General features: G+C 43.7%; 1 protein-coding gene across 5 annotated transcripts in view; it reads left to right on the top strand.

The window, feature by feature from the left end:
- The window catches only part of enox2 (ecto-NOX disulfide-thiol exchanger 2), a 151,963-nt gene that overhangs the window by 93,624 nt on the left and 43,150 nt on the right, over positions 1-15,189 (top strand). For all 5 annotated transcript variants that reach the window (XM_056438973.1, XM_056438971.1, XM_056438970.1 and 2 more), the window contains one exon: positions 13,903-14,034. In XM_056438973.1, the coding sequence (XP_056294948.1) occupies positions 13,903-14,034 (132 nt within the window). The remainder of the gene's footprint in view (positions 1-13,902; positions 14,035-15,189) is intronic.

Genomic DNA, 15,189 nt, shown 5'->3' with positions numbered 1-15,189 from the left:
CTTCCTCCCGGTTGATGACTTTGATTGCATAGAGTTGTGTAGTTTGGGTGATATTTAGTAAAGGCTAAGACGTGCTCTAAAGATAATGGCCACCTGAGTTATGTGAAAAATATTTAGTGGAAGGGAGGTATGAGGCTTTAAATCCATCCTCATCCACTCTTTGAACAAATTCCATTTTAAGTGACTCAATGTGATGTTAGAAAGCTTCCTAGTCAAAATATATAACACACTCTTTACTTTTTGCTGATGCTGAGAGGATCTACACTTTATTTTTCGCTTGAATCGTGGAGAGAAAAAGAAGCTGCGTCTGTCATCGACTTGGTAATTGTTTCGCAGTCTGCTTCGGGATCAGCTGTTGATTAACCATGGCCATCAAAGAGGTTTTCTCTCCGAGCATGGCATAATATCACAAGCTATGAGCACTGTTGCTGTCTTTACCACAACACAGACTGACGGCCCCATGGCCTGTTTCTCTGAGGCAGCTCTCTTGTTCTTGACAGTTTCAACTTCAGAGGAGAGAAGAAAAAACACATTTAAAGAAGCTCTCCCGCCTGTTCTTCCTCAGAGGCTGGCAAGCTGTCCTTCAGGCATCAATAGGCACATTCTATGTGTGCCTCTTGTGCTAAACAAGGGTTTGGCTGTGTAGCGCACTTGTTAAACAGCAAGCGCCTACGAACTGGACACCGGCTGCCTGGAACATGTGTTCTCTAATGGAACTAGAGGTAAGGTTCAAGGATTCTGTTTTAAATCGAAAACACAACTTTGTATTTCAACATTCACCTCTCAAAGTCCTATCACCTCAGGAGGCCATGTTAGTAGACATTGTTTGGGTTCTTCGGGATCGCTTCAGTCACCTGATGGAGATCCGCCTTGAGCTGCCTCGTGTGTTTTCTAAGGTCTTTAGATTAAAAAATCTCTGCCCGTAATCTACAGATGGGAAGGCTGTCCTTTCCTTTTCCCCTCCACATATTCTGGGGAACAATGGATGACAAGAGGACTGACGGCACTGAGGAGGAAATTAATTGGGCCCCGAGAACTTCACACTTGGTCACTCAGTCTGTGAATCTTCTAAACACTAGAGCGTTCCTCATGACAAATCCAGACTTGGGCAAAGTTATTTAAACACGTTTGATGCCAGTAACCTTCTTTTGATTTGAGAGATGACGGAATTAACTTTGAAAAAAGATACCGTGAAAGGTACAAACAAGGAAGGGAGTATATGTTGGTACTAATGAAGTTCTTACTATGTTACAATGGAGATAATTGTATTGATTACAGCAATTATTCAGTTTTCATTTTCAAATTAATTTGCTCATGTTGTAATTGTGACCTTTTGTCATGAAACTGATTTGGATAATCATGTTTTTTGTCAGATGAAAGCCACCACCGAGGAGTGGAAGCAGATTGAAATCCTAAATCTAAACACTGAGACTAGACATCAGGGCTTGCATGCTTGCAATTGCATGCTGGATCAATTATATGGCCCAGCTGTTAATGTTTCCCATCTGGCTTCACTGGCTCTGTGCAAAAGAATAAAGTACAGTTTGGATTTGATGCCCTGAAACTTGAGACTTTCCTTTTCTTCTCCTCGTCAAAGTCTGAATCTGATTGGTCCCGAGTTGGCGGCCAAAGCTTTCACATTTTTATTGTTGATCCTTATTGTCTTTGCTTTCTGCTTCGGCATTGTGTTTTCCTCATTATATTTCAAATATATTATGGGAGACTGAGCCAACCGAGAAAGCGCCAAGATGACTTGTTGCACACAGCGATATAGTCGTCTCGTTTATATGATAGTCATAGATATGGCATTTAACAAATTGTCCTGAAACAATTTAAACCCAAACGTCATTGTGCTTACTTAAGATTATGGGGCAGAGCGATATGAAAAAAATCAAAGATTATACCAAATACCATAAACGGGATATTGAATGGTTGATCATTGGTGCCGTCACAGATCATTAACACAATGATATTTTTGACTATTAATGTGTATAGAATGACTTAGTTGGTAAACAAATGACAGAACAGCTCGAACAGTCTAGTATGTTCAGATTATTGTAATGCAGCCTTTAAAACCAGGACAAGCACTGCCATGATATCAAAGTGTAATATCTAGTCTCATCAAGTATATCCTCCTACCAATGCATCAGGGAAGCCTGACAAACTTCCTGTCAAATGAGAAACGATACAAAAAGACACGCATATCCCGTGTCTGATAAGATGGGTTTCTGGATCAGAGAAATATTTAGCAGAAATACAACAGATATATCTGCACATCTTTAGAAGCAAATCCTTCTGAAGGAAGCTACTCGGTGTGCGCGGTCTGTTTCAAATCTTTCTGTCTGACCCTTGAAGTGGAATATTAGTCAAATAGACTGTTGGATAGAGAGATTTGATCAGAACAAGCAGCATACATGTCCATTCCCGTCAAGTGGACCCTGGGTTGCTCTTAAGTAATGCATCTTATTCCTGTGTAGTTTCTGAAGTAAATGGGTGAATCTACTCAGCTGGTTGGCTAAGGAACACTTACTGCATTCGTTTTTAGCTGCCTCTTTGATGCTGGTCATTTATTTTCTGGTCCTTTCTCTTCATGTCTGCCCATATCGCTTTACATCTCCATATCTCTTTGAACTGTGGCCCACTGACTGTCCACTGCACAATACTGAATGGTTTCTTTGTGGAAAGTAATTTAGTTCTTAGTTTTGCTGCAAATTAATGCAACTTTTATTTTCTTTATTCAGTTCACTTTTCATTGTTAACAGATGATGTAGAAACGTGTTACATTTCCTGCTTTGCTGGTTTTTTAGTCCAGAAATGGTTTGATTTGTTTGGTGAACAGACGAGCAACCGCAGGAGAGCTGAAAGTCATGCAAATTGCTTATGATGAGTCATGTTCCCACATAATGTATAATGGATGAGGGAGAGAGTTAAATTAATATAGCATGTATATGAACCTACCTGTCTTATTACATTAACCTCCTCCGTGTTTATCTCAATTCACTACCATCATCTTCCTCGCTCTGGTTTGAAGTCTCAATAGATTAGCTCATATAAAAGTTAAGCCCCCCCCCGTGAGTTTATCATTTCAAGATTCAAGATCAAAGATCAAGATATTGCACACACACACATAGGGTACACACCAGAATGAATGTGCAAAATGCAGCAATGCAATGCAAAGGCAACAAGTACACACTATTTACAAACAAAACACAAATATTTTGTGTGTGTGTGTGTGTGTGTGTGGTGTGTGTGTGTGTGTGTGTTGTTGATTGATATGATTATTTTGATTGATATTATTATTTGTATTACAGTCGTCCAACATACAAAAAAACGAAAGAACAAGATGAAAAAGAAACATGAGACATAGGAAGAACATGAGAAACCCCGAGAAAAAACCCCCCCCGATGCCCGTAGAGAGGAACAAAAAAACCTGAGCAGGAAAAAGGGGGTCTGTGGGTCGGAGGATTCAGGTGAGGGCCTGCCTGAGGAAAGAAAACTCTCTCTCTCTCTTCTGTCTGCGTCTCTCAGCGTGGCGGAGGTGACCTGCCTGAGCACGCAGCAACTGCTGAAAGTTGTTTGTTGGGGTGGTGAGGATCCGATCCTCCTGCTGGCTCTGGTTCTTCCTGTACAAGTCCAAGTCCTGGGGGGTGGGGAGGGAATGTCAATAGTGCGTTCAGAACGCACTACTCTCTAGAGCCCCTTCCTGTCCTGGCGAGCAGTTGCCATGTCAGGACTCTCTCTCCCAGCTAGAAGACTGAAGGAACTCTGGAAACTTTAAATTTCCTCAGCTGCCCTGAGGTGGAGAGGGCGGCGCCCTGCCTTTCTCACCAGAGTCAGATCCTCTCGTGAAGTGACCCCAGACCCTCACCCGCCACCCTCCCCAGTAGTATCCCCCCCTCCCCAGTGATGCTGTGTTGTTGTACCCCCCCAAAGTCCACAATCAGCCTTAGTTTTTTTTCAGTTTATGATGATGAGGCTGTTGGCACCACCAGAGTGAGATCAGCACTCCTCCAGGTAGGCTCTTCTCGCCGTTGTCGGAGATCAGGCCCACCACCACTGTTGGTAGGGAGTGTGTGAGGGCACCCTGACCACCTCCTGGGTAGTGGGCTGGGGGAGGTCCAGAGTCAAGGGCACCTGACCACCTGTGGTCAGTGGCGGGCAGGTGTCACCATCCAAGTCATCTGGTCGGTCAGTCCTGAACTATAATCAGTCAGCAGCAGTCTCAGAGAGCCCTGGAGGTCTGGCTGTCCACCCAATGACAGCTGTGGTGGTGTCTGAGCCTGAGACAGCATCATCTGTGGATCTGTTTGGGGGGGAGGCTGCAGGGTCAGTGGAGATCTGAGGAGGCTCATGGCAGATTGGAGGAAGAGGAGGGAGGAGGGGCCATGGAGTAGGAGCCATCAGCGATGGAGTCCTTTCATTGGGCACAGCATGGCCACATGTGGGAGGGCCACCGGTCGGGGACCACACATCAGTGGCAGGGGAGACACAATATTTTGAGGGACAATGGGACACAGGGGATAGTGGAGTGGAGCTGGGACCACGGACATGACCAGCCGATATGCAGCTACAGCTGTCAGCACACTGTTCACCTCCTCTCAGCCCCCTCTCACACTCCAGGCCAGTTCATCTCCCAGTGTCCTCCTCTCCTCGCTCCTCAACAGAGCCCTCTCGTCAGCGGGTGAGCTAGCATCCCCACCTGTTCACTGTTTAGCAGTTGTTGTGTGTGTGTAATTGTTGTGTTGTTATAGCGCTGGGCACCAGGCGGGCAGCTAGGTCCTGGTGACATCAGTCTGAGCGTCCGGTCTGCGCTGTGGTCTGCTGTGGTAGTCTGCTGGTAGTCCTGGACCTGCGTGTCTCTGTGGTGCATCTGTGCCTCCCCCCTGCCTCCTCCTCCTGCCTTCCTCCTGTCTCACTCTCCCCGCCTCCTTTTGCTTTTCTCACCGCTCCCGTCCAACCGGCCCAGCTGCCTTCGTACAGCGCAGCACAACGGAGCGGCATTCACGCAGCAGGCAGGCTCACAGACCCTAACTTTTCACGGATGGATCTATCAACTTTTGTAGTTTGGTTGAGAAGACCCGTTGCTTTACCTATCATGGCTTGCTCCTACTCACTTGTTATGTGATCATGTCACTCACCTGGTCGGCGACTGATCATGTCAGTCAGCCTGAGTGGTCAGACCCAGGCCCAGCTTCCTCACCACTACCCACCCCGCCACGCTTTGGTCAGACCAGACGCAGAATCTTTCGTCTTTTGCGGAGAACAACGGAAGCAGAAAAGCAGCGATGCTTGAATTCTCTCGAGCCTTAGGAGAGAGACAGCCTTGTAGCCTCTCTCATGTGGCGTAGTGGTTACGGTTACCGTTTCTTTCCTGTTCGGCATGAATGCTGGGTGAAAGTTCGGCATGACTTTCCCCACCACCACCAATTAAAGCCACCAGCCACCACCAGCCCGACATAACACACATCTTACGTCCGACACAACATGGTCGTCGGGGTCCTTGTGTGCGGGTAGTGTGCTGTGGTGATGACGAGTGTGGATGCCGGCTGAATAGAAGGAAGGAATGGGAAGGTAGAATGGACAGGTTCGAGATCAGGAGCGAAATGAGAGTTGTAGAAGAAGTTGTTACATGTGAAGTCGCACCACATGTTGTTAGTTTAACCCCAAGTCCCTCCACTCTTTTAGATTCCTCCACGAGGTTCGGGAGACGGTTGGGCATATGAGAAGGACTCGACTCGGGATATCGATCCCCGGGTTCGGTCCGGTCAAAGATTGATCCAGACAAAAGATATTACAGTCCTCATGTCCCCCTTGTCATCATCCATCTTATTTTCCAGAGACTCATCTTTTTTTCCATTTTCCAGAGACTGAGAGGTAGGAAGGGGGCAGGTGGGCGGAACTCTGTTCTCTCAGTCTGTGTTCCCCTCTCCGTTTCGTCGTTTTTCGCTGTCGTCTCCCGGCTCGGCTGTTGTTGTTTGTTGTTGTGGTGGTTCGCACCCGCCGCCACGCTGATCGGCTGGAAATGGAAAAAAAAAAAAAAAAGCGTTTTGTTTTATGTCCAAAAAGTGCTGTGTGTGTGTGCTGGCTGTGTATGCTGGTGTGTGTGTTGTGAAAAAAAAAAAAAAAATAAACAAAAAAAAAAAAAAAAGCTACAATCTCTCGAGCTACCTCGACGGCGTCTGGACACAGCCGCGCCATCTAGAATGTAGAATATATAAGTTATACACCCCGCTGCGGTACTGATCTGGAAGTACGCACTTTGTGGCAACGCTGCAGGAATTTTTCCCAATTACCCCTCATGAGGAAATCTGTTCCATTCCGGTTTTAATTCGACATAATACAAGTTTGAAGGCTTTTTTTTTTTAATTGCCACATTAAAGCTGAATTTAACGAAAGCTAATATGTTTATTCGAATATCTGACCATATGTGTTTAAATCGGAACAGTTTTCATTGACGTGTTGCTTTATTTCAGGGGCGGTTACGAGATACTTCCATTTTAATTTCTGTATATTTCCAGTGGGAAAACTGAAAACCTAGAAAATAAATTGCAGGAACAGATAAGAGTTGAGGCTCACGTGAAGTGATCGCTGGCACCGTTTGGGAGCAGGTGATCTGTGTCTGCTCCTGTGGTGTCACATTGATCCCCATCAACCCTGATGAGCTGCATCCAGACTCTTTTCAAAACACAAGACAAAAGACAGACTCAGGCCGCGGTCACACGGAGCCTGGTCAACGGGAACAGCTTCCGGTTTCACTACAACAAAAACGGTGGTCAACGGCTCTTTGCTGACCTTTTCTCGGGTAGTTGCAAGCTACATTTCTGTCGCTTGTAGCGTTGCATCCAAAAACATAAAGATATGTGCCATACATAATATAGCAGCAATAATACTAATTGTGCTCAATGGAAACCCTCAGAAGGAGCTGATGAAGCATATGAAGTCAATTTAACTGCTGTTACGTTTTTATAGGAAAATGGCATTAACATACATTCGCGAGCACACAAATATGTTAACAGCACGAACGGAAAATGTTAGGAAAATAGGAAATATAACAGCAGAAGTTCATAGATCAACCAAAGAGCCATCGATTACCCAAATAGCTGCTAATCAATGTAACTAATCAGTTCCATCTTGTAGTATTCTATTATCAGGACTTGCTGCTTGTCTTTTGTCCTGAAAGTCTTTTCACTATTTCTTGTCATTTTATTAACGATCAATCAAGTAAACAATTGGCAGATTAATTGACAATGAAAACAATAGTTAGTTCCAACCTTTATGTCCTGTTCATGATTTAGTGGACAGCATGTTCACGGCATCATCTCGCTCCTCTTACCACTTCTGGTTATGTCAAGATAAACGCAGATGAGGTTCCCCGCGTCGAAGCTCATTTCAGACTTGTCTCTGTTTCCTAATAAAAGAACCGGGATGCTTTATTGATTCCTGGTTGCTTTAACAGTCAATGCACAGAGGCTTAAACATTTGGTTGAAGCAGTTTATTTGTATGCACTCATGTATCACATGAAATACATAGCCAGGTTTCATTTGTTCCTTTTGCACAACTCAATTTAAATTATCAAATTGCCAATTACTTCCCTATTTTCTTATTTGGATTGTTGTGCTGGTAATAGTCCGGTTTTATTTTTCCATCTCCAACACGCTTTGTATGAGATAAGATTGCATTACTCACAAATCAGTATTTAGTGATGTGACAGCCCGGCCATCATAAAACTATTTCAGATTCACAGTCGCTCCCGCTGTCAGTCATCTACCCCCTCCAGGACAGTGGAATAGATGCTGTGCATCATTTGCACATTACAATGAGAAGCCGTTTCTCTTGCACAGTGTTGAGATCTGTTGGACTTGAAATTAATAGATATTTAGAGTGAAATGCACATCTCACGCATTGCTTATGCCAGGGCAGCATATTTTTGCATTACGCTTCCGTTTTGTAATACTTGTTCGATGTGCATGTTTAGATTAATAAGCCGGCGATTGACAATGTGGTTGTGTATCATATAATGCTTCAGTTAATTCATCGTGCATGTTCAGATGAATAAGCCACCGAATGAAAAAGAGGCCCTTGCCCATCCTTAGTGTTTACCTCTCAGATTTCCCAGCTGTGTTGAAGGTGTGACAGGAACACGGGGTGATAATCAGCCTCCCTGTAATTGGCAAAATCTTCACTGCTGTCAGTGTGGCGCGAATTATGTCAGCAGAGGCCTCAGCAAACATGTTCATTGACGTAACTTCCTGTCGCTTCGAGCTCACCGTTCTTCCAGATTAGAAGAAAGTATTTTATAGCATCCTTAAGATCAATGCTACAATGCTCTCCTGCCTGTACGATGTCACTAGTGTCTTTGTTAGCGATGCGTCCAGTATTGATAAATTCATTGGAGAGGTTTAACAGACTAATCTGTCATCTGATGTGTGTTTATCCCCAAGGGTAACAGATACGGGACATGTCTCACCTGGTAAACTCATTGAAAGTGCAGATATATAATTACAACAAAAAAACTTCTAAATATTTATCATTTATTTTTCATGAGAAATGTTCCCTCGGTTATTCGGCCCTACCTGTCTCCTGTTGTTGGAATTATTCTGAAACTGTGTGAGAAATTCAGTGTCTGCCCGAGGCAAGATTTCAATCATTCATTTAAAACACCACTTTATTCATGAGCATCTTTTATTTCGTATTGTAATGTCTTCATTTTTCCTTTCGAGTGTGTAATGATTGCGTCATCATACAAGGAGATGTTGCATCTCAGATGTCATCATGGAGTTAAGACGGCTGACTGACATTTCAGAGTTTTTCCCCAATGTTTTGTGAGCTACAAGCTTCAGATTAGGTAGTAGAGAATATACAAAATAAGTCTAAATCCCTTTGTACTTTAATACAAAAATGGTACATCATCACCATAATTGTCCCCACTGCGTGGACCTGCCGAGAGGCTGCTCAAAGGCGGTTTACTTGGAGGTGATCTCTGTGGCCAATAGTGGAAGATGTGTGATCTGAATGGTGTGCGCTGTGCGCTGTGGCTCAGCAGCGGCAAAGCAATCAGACTATTGTTCTGCAGCAGAACTGGAAGAACTGTCTCTGTTCTGCAGCTCTTCAAGCTGGACTTGGTCCAATCGGAGTTGAACCTGCTCCTCCATGCAGGTCAATGTCACCTCGGCATAACATTTGAGTCATTCTGACTAATCCAACATTTACGAATTTAAAGGCAATTTATCTGTGACTAACAAGTTTTATTATTGCCACTTCCAGCCACGTAATCGCATCGCTTCGCATTGTCCAAGCACAGCGGTACAATTTGCTGCTCCCACTTCTTCCTCCCACTGCGGCCACCATCAAACCATGCAGATGTTCACCGGGCGGAGCGGCAGCTATTATTGATTTCTTCTCCAAACATCAGTTTTGCATACACTTGGCACTTTATTGTCGTGCCTGGTCTGGAGTGTCATAGATCCCCACGGACAACCTCACCTCTCTTTGTGCATTTTGATATCATTGTTGTGGTGAGTGAGGTCGGCTCTGTTTGAGATCTCCCTTTCTTCCCCCTCTTTTGTGCGCCTTCATTCCTCTTTCTCCCTCCCGCCCTGTTATCAGAGTAATCTGTTCTCGTCTGTCACCTCTCAGCCCGATAAGGGGGGGAGAGTCATGCTGGTGACCAGGAACGGATGTTCCTCCTTGACAACATCGACACAAATACAAATGCCTCTGCTCCATTTGTATAACATAACTCCTGATAAGGAACTGGGGGAACGGAGGTTGTTTACTGCTGTGCATCTTGAGTACGATGGTGAGATAAATGCAGATGTCCACTCATTGTATTTTTCTCTCTCATTGATTTACAATACCATAAATTCAGGGAAAAATAAAATGGTTATCTGGAGTCTAATCATACAAATATCTTCAAAGGATACGTCTTCAGCATTATGCAAGCCAAGTGTTGGAACTAATCTAAGTAGTTGCGATTAGGCATTTAGCTGTAGTTGCTGAGTAAAGATTGTTGGAGCTTTAATTTGCTGCTTTGTCACGTACGATATTGAACACCTCTCAAAGTGGTTGATTTGTTGGGATGAATACAGAGACACTTGTTTTCACTCCGAATGTAAACATTGAGGCAGCAGGAGCAGCTTGTCCTTGACCTCTGGACTCGGTGGCAGCTGACAGTCTGCAGGTTCACGGATGGAAAAGTACATTGATATTGCTGCACAGCTAAAACTAGAACATTCTCATGATTGGTAATTATTGGTCAGAGCATAATCAGGGCTCATGAAATCAGGTGTTTATTGGAAACGGAGGCAGTGAGTACACAGCATTGGTACCTACGTGTTTGATGCCTGTCGAATGCTTTGTGGTGATTGGCAGTTTCATGTGGCGTGTGTTTACACCGTCTCTTTACAACTGGTCTCAATTCATTGATCAGGTAATATCAATGTGTGTGCAATCTGCTGGAATGGATTTATTAATCAAGGGGAACAATTAAAGAGTGTAATTAATCTTATTCCGATGAGGGTTCCTGCGGGTCAGACAAGCGAGTTAATGAGTATTCTGAGTCCTGCGGAGGATGTGTATGATTTTGTGCACTTTCACTCGCAGGACTTAATCATGAGTACCAGAAATTGACTTTCTTTTATGAGCATGCACGCCTGATAGGCCTTTAATGAGTCGGAATATGCAGAACTCTTTTGGTGTTTTGACACAGTCAGAGTTTCAGTCACCTCTGCTGTGGATTGGGCTTGGGTTAGTTAATCCAATCCAATTTAGGAGGAAGTAATTTGATTTGACAACCTGTGCTGCGGCCACCTCATTGAAGCAACGGTCACCTGTTGGACACAAAGGCAACACTCACTCACTGCCAGCCATCACATTGCAATGGATTTATTTGCAGCGGAGCCTCGTCTTTGCATGCAGCTAATTTTTCCGGCAGGTCTTCAGGGATTATATTATTATCACATTTTAAACGTGCACAACATTTAAACGAGGGACTGTCCCATTTCAATTCTCTGTGCATGAAAAGGCCCGAGGTTGTCTCTCTCTCAGTTTTAGAGGGTAATGAAATTACTCGTTCTGCAACAGCATAAAGCCATCGCTTCAGCAGGCAGGTCATTTAGTTTCACCTTGTTTAGCCTCTGTAAGCTATTAATTTTTGTGATATGGAGTAGAATATTCCTACCAACATAAAGCTACTTTGATATAACTATAAAGGTAGATTGGAGATTTTAGCCAAATCCATCCAAAAATATTACAGGGGCAAACAGCTGGTCCAGTGTTTTCCAGGCAATTTATATTATTTCACAATACGCGTAGTCCTATTGCCGGGCCTTGCTTGTCAAAGACAATAACGTTAAAAAGCAAACGCACAGCCAGCAATGCTTCGCCATAGCAACCGACTCGTATATGATGAGCTGGGCAGCATTTTTCTGCCCATCTGTGAATTTGACTCTTAATAACACCTTTATTCATCAGAACCTATGCAGGTGATTGAAAGAGAAATGGCAGAGGGTGATTCTCACAACTGGACAGTATATATGTCATGAGGCCTTGCTGTCTTGAGGCCTTTTCCGTCATCTTTACATCTTACCTTTGCTGTCGTCTTTTCTGGTCCTAAATGAGATGTGGTGGAGTATAACACTCGGGGTCCTCTTCAGTGCCACCACTAATCACACGACCCCGACCAGTTCTATCATAATTAACAGATCAAAGAAGCGGAGAGAAGGCCGGTCATACATTATTAAACTGAGCGAGAGATAGTGTATGTGTGGGGGGGGGGGGGTACGTAAGTTATTGAAGATTAATATAGTGATCGTTCAGGGCACATTCCTTTAGTTTGATCATTCACCGCAGATAAAGTTGCACAAAATGGTCCTCTAAACAGGGTTCTCTCACTGACGCATATGTTTGATCTAGAGGGTCTTTTCTCACATTGTTCTCGTTTTCCCAGATGACCCTGAACGTGCTTTTCTGACATACCTTCCTGTTCAGAAACACAAGACCTGCACAGGCATTTCTTCTTCTACAGTATGTGCTCTCCATGCATACGTCAGGCACTTCACACATCCTTACAGATGGATAATGGCAGACAGCTCCTCCTGTTTTTTTATTTTCCTTTGGTTGGAGAAGTGTTGAAACTTAGTTAAGCTCATCGGTCTGCTCATCCACATTGTGATCAGCGATGACATTATAGTATACACTAATTGTATGTTTTCAAGTATCTTGCTTTTATTCATGAAAGTTGGATTTGACGTAGCTTTCATATTCTACTTAACGCTAGTTTCTGTCGTTTTGTCCCAGCAGCGTCGGTCTTTAAAAAGCGTCCTTTTTCTTTTCTTCGTCGTTACTCATCTTTTAGCAGCCTCTTGAATTCGCTCTCTGGAGGCTGTAATAAACCTGTAGTTATCTGTTAAAACCATGTGCATTTTAGACTAAATGGCCCCTAGCGTCTCTATGCCTGCTGTTGGGTCTTACAGCCAATGGGCCTTAAAATGACTTAATTTCCTATCTGCCTCCTGGGGGAGCTTTTAGGGGAGCTAACCGTCGGTCACAGCCCACAGAGTGAGTATCAGGAAAGCCTTGTGCTGGCATGGACCCCAGCTAAATCAAAATCACGATCACTTATATTGCCATGGGCAATATCCACGCAGAATCAAATGGTGATACTGGCGTAGAGGTGAAAGTTATAAATTCCATCGTAACAATAAAAAAATGTAGGTTTACATATTCAAATTGCTTTTGACCAATCAACAATATATAATGCAAATATTTTTTATCATAATAGACTAAAGAAAAGAGACAGAAAATAGGCACGTTTGAGATTGTGGAACCAGTGAATGTTTGCCATTTTTTGCTTAAAAAAGGACTTTGACAACTAAGATATTTTTGTATCTAAATAATTTGGCTTTTTTTTTTCCCCAATTGCTATTTCTTTTACCTTTCTCTGATAATTTGACCGTGGAATAAACAAGGATATCAATTAGGTACTTTTCATTCCATGCAGACAATTGTCTTCAAAGCAGCAAAGCAGGCTGCTCCGATCCATGTTTCCAGTTAAAACTATTTACCCACATTGATTCCCTCATTGTCAGTATTGGTTCTGGCTCTCTGGCAAGGTTAACCTTTGTGTGCTCGCACATGAGTGTATCCCTGTGTTGATTTTCTCAGCGTCTGTTTGCTATCCCTCCCTTAGCTATACGCATCGATGTGATGGTGTGAGTGGTTCCTTTAGGGGATCCAAGGCTCACTCCTGCCCCCAAGGTCACTTTGCCGCACCAAAATCAAAAGCCCTCAGTGATTGACGCACAGACCTGCAAGTCTGACGAGTATAATTGATTCATGGCAGATGAGCGTGTGTGCGAGACCGTTGAGTCGATGCAGGACAGGAAACATAAAAAAAGAAAAGAGTTAAGGATGCACTCGATAATTGGGAGCGGGCGGATGAAGTGAAGGGTGCATTTTGTCAGCAGGATGTGAAGGCTGCTGGAGAGGACTTAACCTGACCCGGCACTAACGATACGCCAGATTCAGTCATACACTGGCCCATCTAGTGGACTGTGTGTGCAGGTCACTGAGGCAGGCGGTGTCAAGAGACCAGAAAGGGATCAAACCCACAGCGGCATGAAAAGATTCTTAATGACCGTGTTGTTGAAATCCCTTTGGTGTCGGGCTGACTGCTGGGTCACAGTGGGCTCTCCTCTCCCCTCAGACAGAACACAGAAACAGAGCAGGATTCATAGAGAGGAGTTGGCTGGAGATGCCACGACAGCGCCACGCTGTTGAAAGCAATCTTCCACCTCAGTCTTGACCGTAACACGATTCCTCCTCTGGCATGACCCTGGATGGTGATGATTTATGGGTGAGGGGAATTTTTCTGACTCCCCTTCCCTTGTGTCTTTCTGCAGAAGGGATCTGTAACATGACGATGGACTCCAACTTGATGACGATGCCCATGTCGGACCCCAACCCGTGGGCAACCGCCATGAACAACCTGGGGATGCCTCCCATCGGAATAACTGGACAGCAACTCATGCAAGGTACCAAACAAGCAACCACAGACGCCTTGGCTTTGAAAGTTTATTTTAATATTCCAAGATGGTGCCGCATTATGTTCGACACTATCTACTGTGTGGAAATGTATTTTAAGTAATCTTTGCTCGGTATCTAACCATTTTATGAGGCCAGAAACGTAAAGATTGGATTTTTGCTATGTTAAGATTACTTTGCTGCAATTTGGTTGCCCACTAACAAATGTAATTTCTTTATATATGTTTTTAAGAAGTTCTTCCTCTTTCTAGATGCATCCTATACAGAATACATGCACTATATTTGTTATGTTAGATGTCCTTTTGTCTAATTGTGCAACATTTTATGGAGATGTATTCACTTCAGAACTGCAGCTTGAGCTCATTCTCCGTTTTCATCACAATAATTACATTTAGTTTGGGTGCAATATGTTTCACCCCTCTGGCTGTTTTCTTTTGAAGCCATAGCTAAGTGTTGAGATTATAAAAAAATAAAACAAATAAACTGATAGAGGATCCACACGATATTTAATGTTGAAGATTCTTCAAAAACCTCAGTATTTACAATTGGATGTTGTGGTTCTCCATATAAATCAGATCATTTTAGTTCTGTCATTTACAGACAAAGCAGGACTCTTTCTCTGGAGTGTGGAGTAATAAAGTTTGTTGATTAGCACAATCGTCTGTCGGATATCTGGAAGTGGATTCTCGTGTGGCTGCGCTGGTCATTTAAAGTCTGTATGTTTAATTGAGCAGAACGAGCTCGCACTGCGGTCCTGTGCTCTGTACAAAAGAATCCCTGACACTTGCGGACTTCAAGTTCTGTGCCATCGACAACTTTTAACTGTAAACTCCACTTTCCAACCGAGCTGAAGCGCAACCACATGAGCTGTATCAAACAAAGACAAAAGCATATATATTTTCCCATCTTCTGCTCCTCAATTTATATCACATATGCCACTAAATGTGCAGACTTGAGAGCTGAGCTCAGCATTCTGCGATGACAAAAGGTCTATTGTCATTGGTTGAATACCAACTGTTTAACAGTTGGGAACCAGCAGCTTGTGGAGGTCAAAGCAATGCCATGTATTTAATTATTTCTCCATTATTGTCACAACCTCAAGGAGCATGTTGTAAGCACAATGCTGAGCCACTGTACTCTGATCA

This window comes from Pseudoliparis swirei, chromosome 19, assembly GCF_029220125.1.
Source record: "Pseudoliparis swirei isolate HS2019 ecotype Mariana Trench chromosome 19, NWPU_hadal_v1, whole genome shotgun sequence".
NCBI classification, from domain to species: domain Eukaryota; kingdom Metazoa; phylum Chordata; class Actinopteri; order Perciformes; family Liparidae; genus Pseudoliparis; species Pseudoliparis swirei.
The sequence above is the reverse complement of the archived record's forward strand: the minus strand, read 5'-3'. Positions and strand labels throughout refer to the sequence as shown.